At 39.3% G+C, this 10,663-nt stretch overlaps 1 protein-coding gene across 1 annotated transcript; it reads right to left on the bottom strand.

Moving 5' to 3' along the window:
* Positions 1 to 219: 219 nt before the first annotated feature.
* Positions 220 to 1,251, bottom strand: LOC120359321 (secreted RxLR effector protein 161-like). Its single transcript, XM_039456447.1, has 3 exons — positions 1,173 to 1,251; positions 726 to 824; positions 220 to 683 (listed from the first exon to the last, which is right to left on the bottom strand). The coding sequence occupies exons 1-3, from the start codon at positions 1,249 to 1,251 to the stop codon at positions 220 to 222; spliced, it is 642 nt and encodes a 213-aa protein (XP_039312381.1).
* Between the last annotated feature and the right edge of the window lie 9,412 nt (positions 1,252 to 10,663).

Below are 10,663 nucleotides of genomic sequence, written 5' to 3'. Positions count from 1 at the left end.
ACCTTTAATACCGCCTCTTAATTTAAGTAGTAACTTATTTTTTTTGTGTCAAAGTCCATTAAATCAAATTCAAGTTAGCACAATGTTTTTCAAGTAAGTTTTTTCCAAGAGCCTTTGTCATGATGTCAGCCGTCTGGTCTCCAGTTGACTTGTATTCCAAATTGATTTCCCCATCTTTGGTGCTTTATTGTATGAAATGAAACTTCACGTCAACGTGTTTCATTCTTCGATGAGCACGGGGTGCTCATCCACTTTGAATGTCAACTGATTATCGATATAAATCGTAGTTGATGATTTACATATGTGTCCAATCTCTTTGAGTAGACCTCGAATCCACTTCGCCTCGCAGATTCCTTCTTCTAGAGCTGCATATTCCGATTCTGTTAATGAAAAACTGATTGTTGACTGCTTACGCGAAGCCCAATTCACTGTGTTGCCATATACTTCGAAGATATATCCAGTGATAGATTTCCGTTCTTCCATGTCGTTCGCCCAGTCTGCATCAGTAAATCCAGTCAGAATGTTATTTGAATTGCCCTTGCAAAAAGTCATTTTTGTATTGATAGTACCAGAAATATAACGTAAAATCCGTTTTGCATGTGTGAAATGCTCATTTGTGTAACAATTCTGATACTGACTGAAGTAATTAGTTCCAGCGCTTAAATCTGGTCTCGTGGTTAACGCTGCATATGTTAAACAACCAATTAACTCACGTTAAGGAATACCTTTCGATTCGTCTTGATTACCCTTTTTTAATTTGAGTCCAGTTTCCATTGGTGTCGAAACACTTTTCAGTTGCTCATGCCAAATTTTTGTAGTACGTTCTTTAAATATTGTGTTTGACTTATACTGATTGTTCCATTTTTTATATCACGTTCAATGTGTATTCCGAGGAATGTGTCCGTCACCAAGGTTTGTCATCTCAAATTCGTTGCTTAACAATTGCTTCATGACATCAATCGTTGTTACGTCACGACAAATTATTAAAACATTGTCGACGTATAATAAAATAAAACAAGGAATTGCATCCTTGTTTCGCATGTACAAACATTGATCCGATATACACCGACTGAAACCAATTCGCAGCATAAACTGATTAAATTGCTCGTTCCAGGCGCGAAATGCCTGTTTCAACCCATATATGGCCTTATTCAGCTTACATACTTTCTTACCATTCTTGAAGCCTTCAGGTTGCTCTATGTATATCTTCTCAATAAGTTTTCCGTTTAAAAATGCTCCCTTTACATCCATTTGATGAATGTACTTATTGTGTTGATTCGCAATTGATAATATAATGCGTAATGTTGTCAACTTTGATACTGGAGAGTAAGTTTCTATGTAATCAAAACCAGGCGTCTGTGTGAAGCCACGCGCCACTAAACGTGCTTTTTACTTGTCAATCTCACCATTCGCTTTGTGCTTTATTTTAAAGACCCATTTGCACAAAATGATTTTTCTATCTTTTGGTGGATCACAATGAGTCCATGCAACATTTTTAATGAGCGATTCATATTCGTTTTTTATGGCCTCTTTCCATTTATGCCAATCTTCGCGTTTCTTTGATCGCCTTTCTCTTCAATTGATGTTGGTCCATTTCCGACAAAATATTCAGCAGAAAAAGCGAAATGTGCCATCCATTCACCATAGCGATCTGGTTCTTGACGAGTGCGTAACTACGCCGTAAAACATTACCATTTGTGTCTTCTTTAGCGACAAAGACATCATTTGATATATCCATAGATGTATCATTATTTACGAGAGTTTTATTCAAAAACTCTTCTCCTACTTTCTCTTTAGCCTCTGGTTTATTCGCCGCCTCTGAATCCGAGATCTGAACCATTTTGCTTCTGTTTAGTATTATTCCTTCATTGAACGTCACGTTCCGACCAATTATTAATTTATTTGCTTCAATATCCCATAAACGATATGTGTATGATGATGCATATCCGAGAAATATACATTTAGTCGTTTTTGCGTCGAGCTTCGTTCGTTTTTCGGCAGGGATATGATTATAGCAGATTGAACCAAAAATACGAATAAATCCTAAATTTGGTTTTTGTTTAAACCAACGTTCTGCTAGAGTCTTATGTGTAAATTGTTCTCCAAAAGCATTGGTAGGCGAGCGATTCCTTAAAAAGTTTGCTGCAAGAATCGCTTCATTCCAGAAACGTCGTTCAATACCTCCTGCAATTAGCATGGATCGGGCCTTTTCGCAAAGCGTTCGGTTTAAACGCTCAGCAATTGAATTCATCTCAGGATTGTACGGCACCATAGTAATCATTTGAATACCTTTGTTTCTACAAAACTGCTTGAATCTGTTTGACATATATTCACCACCGTTCTTTACACGTAGCTTTACAATTTTACATCCATGCAATGTTTCAGCCATGGAAGCATATTCTTGAAATTTTTCAAAAACGTCGCTCTTCTGTTTATTGCAGTAGACCATCGTTGCACGTGAATAATCATCTGTAAACGTAACAAAATAGTTTGAGCCATCCCAAGCAGGTTGTGACATGGACCACATACGTCACTATGTACTAATTCCAGGATACGATTTGATCGTCCCTTTTTGTATTGCGGATAGAACAATCGTGCCTGTTTACCCATAACACATGACTCACAAAACTCTGTTTCTGTTTTAATATTTACTTGTTCAAGTCCTTCTGCCATTTTTCGATCAATTAGTTTCTTAACATCATTTACATTTAAATGACCTAATCAAAAATGCCATAAATTACTTGCCTGTTGTTCGTTTGCCAAACCTGCAAATTCTTGATCGAGTTGAAATGTTGCTTCGTAGAGTTTTCCATTTGTGTGTGCAACAAATTTTATATTGCCATTGAATGACACGTATGCATGATCGTTCTTAATTGTAACTTGATATCCTTTTCTTGCTAAACTCCGAATTGACATTAAATTGCACTTCAGATCCTTGACAAGTAGAACGTCTTAAACGATTCTTGATTCTCCGTCTCCGTTATGTAGCATCTTCACTTTAATGTTACCTTTTTGCGTAACCCTTAATTTTTCGTCTTTCTTAGCTACTGCAATATTGATTTCCTCAACATTAGTTAATTTTTCAAAATAAGATGGATTGTTAACCATATGTTCCGATGCTCCTGAGTCCAGAATAAACTTTATTTGTGTTACGTCATTCCGTTCCATGCCTCCTTTGTCTTTATCCACACAAGTATATGATGTGCTATATCGTTTTTACTGCTGCTTTCTTTGACAACTGCACACAAGGTAAATGCCTCGGCGTTATTTGCAGCAGCATCTTTTGCATCCTTCTTTGAAGTAGACTCGACATTCTTTTGATTTGCACCTTTCTTGACGTATTTTCCTTTTCGGAATTTACATTGCGATTTTAGATGACCAGTCTTCCCGTACCAGAAATATGTGATATTAGCACTCATTGCATGCGCTCCGCTACTTTTTGTATTTGATTTGCCTGCCTTCCGCTTGTTCGTTTCATCCAACAAGCGTCCTTTAACATATTCCAACGTGAGTTTTGTTGGATCCATTGATTCAATTGACACAATCAAATTATCGTAACTATCTGGCATCGTAAGCAGCAGGTGACAGATAATGTCGATTTCTGCAAGAGTTCCACCAGCATCTTTAATCTGTCGAATCTTTAAGTCAAATTGCATGAAATGATCGCATATTGCATTAGCTACGTTGTACTTCATCATCAGAAGTTCTTTCCGTAGGAATATCTGACTGGAAACACTTTTTTGTTGAAATATATCTGCAAGCATTTCAATCCTCAAATTCCTTTGGCTGTTTGCTTACCTTTAATACACTCGAGCTGGCTATCATGCGTACTCTTAACGATAATAGACTTACATTTCTTTTCATCCGCCCGCAGCTTGTTTTTAGCTTCTTCTCCAACGGTCTTTTGCAACAACGAACTTAAATCTTCATTGATAAATTTTACCAAGTCCTTCTCGTCCAGATATGTCTCCAAGCAATAATACTAGTTGTTATAGTTTGTGCCGTTGAATAACGGAATCCCCGTATGAATCGTGCTATTGTACAGTGCCGTACTTAATTGAGAAACAATTTCTGATTCACAAGTCTATAACCTATCTTTCTAATTAAATTCTCCCTGGGCCCATAACCTAATGGGATTTGAAGGCAGAGCACACAGTATTCGTTTGGAATGCTGATGAACAAAATGTGTTTTATTCAGATGAAAAAGATAAGAGGTTATATATGTATCGTAAGAGAACTCAGGTCAAGTAGTGAACAACTAAGAGTTCGTAAAGTTACCAAGACGGTCAAAACTAAAAACTAGAATAAACTAGAGGCGCTGCTAACCAATAGAGAAGGCGCGTTTACAATAATAGTTACGCATGAAATTACTATCTTTAATAGTATGCAGGATAAGTGTGTCGGTATGATGTTAAGTTGTATACAACAATTAATAAATCTGATCCGCAGTTGGCAATGGTAAACAATTTTGCGGAGCTTAATCCAATCTTTTAATAACACAAAGAAGTGCCTATCAAATGTGCGCAACATAAAATTAAAGAAAGAAGAATTCATTATATTACACATTATTTCACCTTGCGTGTAACAAAATCAAAATATTTAAGATGAACTCGGCATTATTAAAATTAAAAAAAAAAACGTGATTGTCAATGGTTAAAAGAAAGTCCGTATACATAGTTAAGGGTGCAATCTAATTTATGCTCTATATGTTAAAAAAAAAAAATAAATTTTTATTATTATCCAACTGTATCTGACTTTTGTGATAAATTAAATTTCAGTTCCATAGTAAAATGACGAAGAAATAATAAATAAATATTAATAAATAATACTAATAAATACTTAATAATAAATAATGATAATAAATACCGAATAAATAATAATTTAACGCACTTACTGATAAATTATATCACTGACGAAACACTGTGCTCGTCTGTTAAATGTGTGTATCGTGCCATACTCAATACTTAACCAAGAGTATAACGTTAATGATCAATGAGAACGTGAAAAAAACATAAACAATTGTTTATTTTGTGTTGTGTTCTTTCACTGAAAAAAAATTAAGTAAATTAAAAAAATTTTATTTGAATAAAAAAAAACGATTGTTTTGTGTATTTGCAAGAAAATTATTTTCTTATTTTAAAAGTAGTTAATTATTTTAATTAAAAAAACATTGAATTTATTTTAATTAAAAAAACATTGAATTAGGCAAAAAAAATAATTTTTTAAAATCAAGTTAATATTACTTATTAAACAAAAAAATATTTGCCTTGAATAAATAAAAATTAAAAGTAAAAAAAACCTTTACAAAAAAGAAGAAATTATTTCTTTCAAATAAATATTTAAATTTTTTAACTAGTATATATAAGGTACTTTATTCCTTGCGGAGTACACTGCGGACCTCCGCTCCGCTTACAAAATTTAAACCTCGCAATTTTTATTCCTCGCATCCTATCCAACACCTGAGAGAGAGAGAAAGATCATTCATCCATCCATACATCCACACTCATTCTCCGGACCTCCGTTTCCGCCGCATTTTCCTCTCTTCCTTCCACACTCTCATTCACACCCAACCACCCTCCTCCCTCCCTCATCTCCTCTAATCTCCTCATCCAAATCTCTCCCTCCCCGTCTTCTCCCAAGACTTCATCCACCATCTCCTGCCATCCTTTTTCAACCCCCCAATTCGTGCATTCTTCCCACACGTGCTCCCAAGTTTCCATTCCCCCTCCACATATCCTACACTTCCTTTCTTCATCCCCTTCCCAATATCTATTCCCCATCATCCCGTCTCCTAACCTAAACTTTGCCACTCTCTGCCATCTTTGTTCCTTCCATCCCTTCTTTAGGTACTCTGGCACCCCCTTACCTTTCACCCTACCATACCATAAGTTATATCTCGAGCCCCTAATTTTCTCCCATCTTTCCTCCTCCTGCCACCTTCTCTCTCTTGCCACTACCTCTTCCCCCCTCAGCTCTCCCTCCTCTCTCATCTTTTCTATCTCAATTAAGTTCCAGTTCTTCTCCTCGTAAAAGTCTCTCCTTTCCTCTTCCCATTTACCCACTACTTTTCCTACCTTCGCCCTGTCTCTCATTTCCTCCAAACACAACCTCGCCAGCTCTCCTCCTCCTCCTTCTCCCAGTTTCTTTTCATAGCTCCATGCCCTCAACCCTGTCCTCCCCCTTAACTTTTCCCTCTGCATTTCCTCCCTCACCATGTACCCCGGCGTGTACCTCCCAACCCCCACAATCCACTTCAAGAACCTGTCCTGTATCCTCTCTACCTTTTCCCTTTCTTTCCACCCCCAAATTTCTGCCCCATAGCTAACCACCGTCCATACCAACCTATCAAATAACCACATCCTTCTAGCCCAGTTCTTTCCAAATCTCCTCTTTCCTATTCCCCATACTTCTCTCATCACCACTGCTCCCTTGTTAACTCTCTCTCCTCTATATGTTCTTTCTGACCCCCATTTGCCATCATTACATATCCTAGGTATTTGTATTTTCTCACCTCTTCTATCTCTTTTCCTTTCCATTTCCACACCATCTTTTTCTGTCTTCCGCCTCCCCTTCTACACCTCATTATTTTCGTCTTTTCTACATTGACCTCTAGTCCCTTCCGTTCTATGTAGCTTTCTAATGCTTTAATCATCCCTTTCATCACTGTCTCCTCTTCTGCAACCACTGCCACATCATCTGCATACGCTAGCGAGTATATTTTCCTTCCCTTTACCCTCACTCCTCCCCATCCCTCCCTCTCTAACTCCTCATCCAAATCCGCCAGCAATTTTGTGAATAAGCATGGGCTCAGAGGGCACCCCTGTCTCACCCCTTTCCCCGTCCAAAAGTTTTCCCCTACCTTTTCCCCCACCCTCACTCTACTTAGAGTCTCCTCCAGTACCTCCTCGCACCTCACGACCAAGCTTTCTCTAACTCCCCTGTCCCTCATCATCTGTATGAGGATTTCCCTATCCACCGAGTCAAACGCAGCTTTCAGGTCTATATATAGCACTACCATCTTGCCTTTTCTTACTGCCACCCTCTTGTTTGTCATATAATTCAGCACGTAAATCTGATCAATTGTGCCTACCCCTCTCCTAAACCCGTTTGACTCGGTGGGAGTATCCCCTTCCTCTCCACCTCCTCCCTCAATCTCTCCGCAAGTACCGCTGCGTACACCTTGTATGCCGTCTGCGTTAGCGTGATCCCTCTATATTCTACAACCCTCTCCCCTTCCCCCTTTTTCACTATCGGCACTACCACCCCCTCCCTCCACTCCTCCGGCCACCCCTCTCCTCTCCACACTCTGTCACATATTTCCCACAGCCATTCCTTTACTTCTTTTCCCCCATATTTCCATACTTCATTTACGATACCATCCCCTCCCGCCGCTTTTCCCTCCTTCAGTTTACTTACCGCCCTTGCTATTTCTTCCCTACTGATATCATCTTCCACTCCTTCTCTTCCCCTCACCTCCCCTCTCACCCTCCACTCTACTCCCCCCAACACCTTTCTAAAGTGTCCCTCCCATTCCCTCATTTCGATCCCTTCCGTGACTCTCTTTCTCTTTCTCCTCCCCCTATTTACTACCCTCCAAACATCCCCTTCCGTTCTTACACCTTCCAATTCTTTCTCCCATGTTTCTCTTTCCCTTCTTTTCCTTTCCTTACAATGTTCTCTGTATCCCTTCCTCATCTCCTTATATTTCTCCCCATTCCCTCCTCTTTTCTTCCACTTTTTAAACTCTTCCCTTACTTCTCTTTTCATATTCCTACATTCTATATCCCACCATCCTCTCCGCACCTTTTTCTCTTCTCTCTCTACTCTTTCCAATGCTCCTTCCACTCTCTTTTTCAATTTCCTCCAATCCTCCTCAATCACCTCCGAAACATTATCCCTCTTGCCCATGTATTCCTCAAATTTTTTCCTTCCCTCTTCCGTCCACACCCCTCTTTTTTCTCTTCCTTTTCTTTTCCCAATCCTTTCTTCCCTCCTTCCTCCCCCCTTCACGTACACCGTTAATGGCTGATGATCCGAGTCTACCCAGTCCTCCACCTTCATCTTTACCACTTTACCTCTCGTATCCTCATTTCCGATTACATAGTCAATTACAGGCCCCCCCTTCCCTCCAGTATATGTCCATTCTCCCTCCTCATCTCCCTTTATACATCCGTTCAGAATTGACCATCCTAATTCCTTTAAAAAAACCACACAATTTCTTTCCCTCTCCATTCATCTTCCCATCTTTTGAATTTCTCTCTCTTTTCCCTACCCCTCCCTCTTCCTCCTCTCCTATACCTCCCCCCTCTCTGCCCGTTCTCGCATTAAAATCCCCCCCTATTAATATACTTACCCCCTCCTCTCTCTCCTCCAACCACTCTCTTAATTGTCTCGTTTTTTCCTCTAAATCCCCATTCACGTATACACCCACTAGTTTCCACCATTCTCCCCCTAATTTGACTTTACTCACCTGTAAACCCATCTCTCTCCTTTTCCTATTCTCTTTTCCTCTTTCTATCCCATCCCTAATCCCTACAATCATTCCCCCCATTGCCCTCCCTTTTTTGCTCTTTCTTCCCGCTTCTTGCACCTCCCAAATGTATCCCTTCGGTAACCATCTTTTCACCCTCTCCCATCTTTTCTTCTGTAACCACGTCTTACTCAAAAACATCACATCCCATTTCTACAATTTCTCCCTAAAGTCCTCCTCTTTATTTTCCATGCCTGCTACATTCCAAAATCCTATTTTATATTCTTTACTGTCCCTCCTTTTTCTATTCCTCCTTCTATCATATTTTCCATTTCCCTCATTCCCATCCTTCTCCCTCTCTCCCACCCCACCCCCCTCTATTAAAAAACCTCTTTCCCTTTCTCCTCCTTTCCCCCTCTCTCCTCCACTCTTACATCTCTTCCCCTCCATTCTCTTAATTGATCTTTGATCTCATCCCATATCCACAATTTATCCTCGATCCACATTTTCATATATCCTATTCTTACCTTCTTTCCTTTTCTTCTATTCCTTTCTGCTTCCCTCTTTATCCACCACTCTACCCTTCTCTCTTTTTCCGTCAAGTCGTCCACGATCCACTCCTTCCTATCCCTCAGCTTCATCTTTCCCTTCATCACATCAATTTTCTCCCTCACACTCGCTAATCTCACCCATACCATGATCCCTCCCCCCTTATCTTTATCTTTATTTCCTATCCTCCTCACCCCTTCCACTCTCGCTACCACCCCCGTTGCCTCTACTATCTTTTCAATCTCTCTTTTTAATTCCTCCTTTCCCTCCTCCTTTACTCTTACCCCCTTTATAATTATATTCCTTTTCCTCTTCTCCCTTTCCCCCTTTTCCCTTTCTAATTCTAGTCTCCTCATCCTTTCTTCTAGTTCCTTCGTTTCACTCTTTCCTCTTATCTGCTCTATCTCTTCTCCTTTATCCTTCTCCCTTCCTCCCGTCACCTTCTCCGCCCTTCCCCTACCTTTCTCTATATCCTCCACTCTTCTCTCCAAATTGTCTACTCTTTTCCTCATTTCCTCCATCCATTCCCTCATCTCCTCTCTACCGTCCCTCAATTCTCTCAATTCACTTTTCATTTCTTTAAAACCTTCCCTCACCTCCCGTAATATCTCCCTTAGCCCTCCTTCTTCTTGTCTTACCGGCGATCTCTTTGCCATATTGCTCCTCTTAAAGATTTCTCCCTCCTCTACTCTAGTCTCCTCCCCCTGTTCACCCTTCCTTTTCTCTCCTCTCTTCAACAATTCTAGCAGTTGCGCACTATTTGATCTTTCCCTCATAAGACTTTCTGCCTTGCTCGGCCTTCCTACTCTTCTCTTTTTCTCTCCGTTCCCCTCTACTTCCTTTTCCCTCTCTTTCCCTCCCTTCTTTCCTTCCTCCATCTCGTCTTTCTTCTAACCTGCCAATTTTCCTATTTAAAATATTCACTAGAATGACTCTTTTTATATTTAAGATTATCACTTTTAATCTAAGAAAACAAATCAATTAAGTTTAGGAAATGTAAAAATACCAAATTATATGTTAAGATATTATATTGGATACTCAGTAGATTACTGCAATTCAAAATTTCCCGCGACTGCACTAACTCTCTCCTGCTATGCTTCTCACTTCTACCGCCCGATGTCGCTACCCTCCCTTTTTTCTGCTTCCTCTCTTTTCTCTATACCTACTATCCCGTCTAACCTCCAAATCCCGTCCCAACCCTACTATCACTCCTGTCTCCCTATTTCCTTACCCCTGTCCTATCCCTTATTCTCCCAACTCCACCTGCTACTTCTCCGTCCCCTCACCCCCTCACACTCCAATCCTGCCCTTCTTCTTCTCAAAAACACAATCTCACCAAACACCCTTACAAACACACGACTATCACTCTCGCTACCGGAAACGGAAGTCCTTCAAATTTTTTTTTTTTTTAACTATCTAAATCATATTTTAAAATAAAAGTATAATTTTTTATAGAATACACTATTTACTTGATTCAACTAAAAATTTACTAAACAAAAGTAATAATGATTTTAACATTAGAAATGATTTTTTTATTAAAAAAATGTTTTTTTTATTTAGAAGAATTTTTTTTTTTTATTAAGTCAAAGTTCAATCCAAGAATTGTGTTTCAACGTAATAAGAAGAAAATATTCTTTTAAATAA

Source organism: Solenopsis invicta, chromosome 13, assembly GCF_016802725.1.
Source record: "Solenopsis invicta isolate M01_SB chromosome 13, UNIL_Sinv_3.0, whole genome shotgun sequence".
Classification (NCBI taxonomy): Eukaryota; Metazoa; Arthropoda; class Insecta; order Hymenoptera; family Formicidae; genus Solenopsis; species Solenopsis invicta.
Note: the sequence above shows the minus strand (reverse complement) of the source record. Positions and strands in the feature narration are given on the sequence as shown.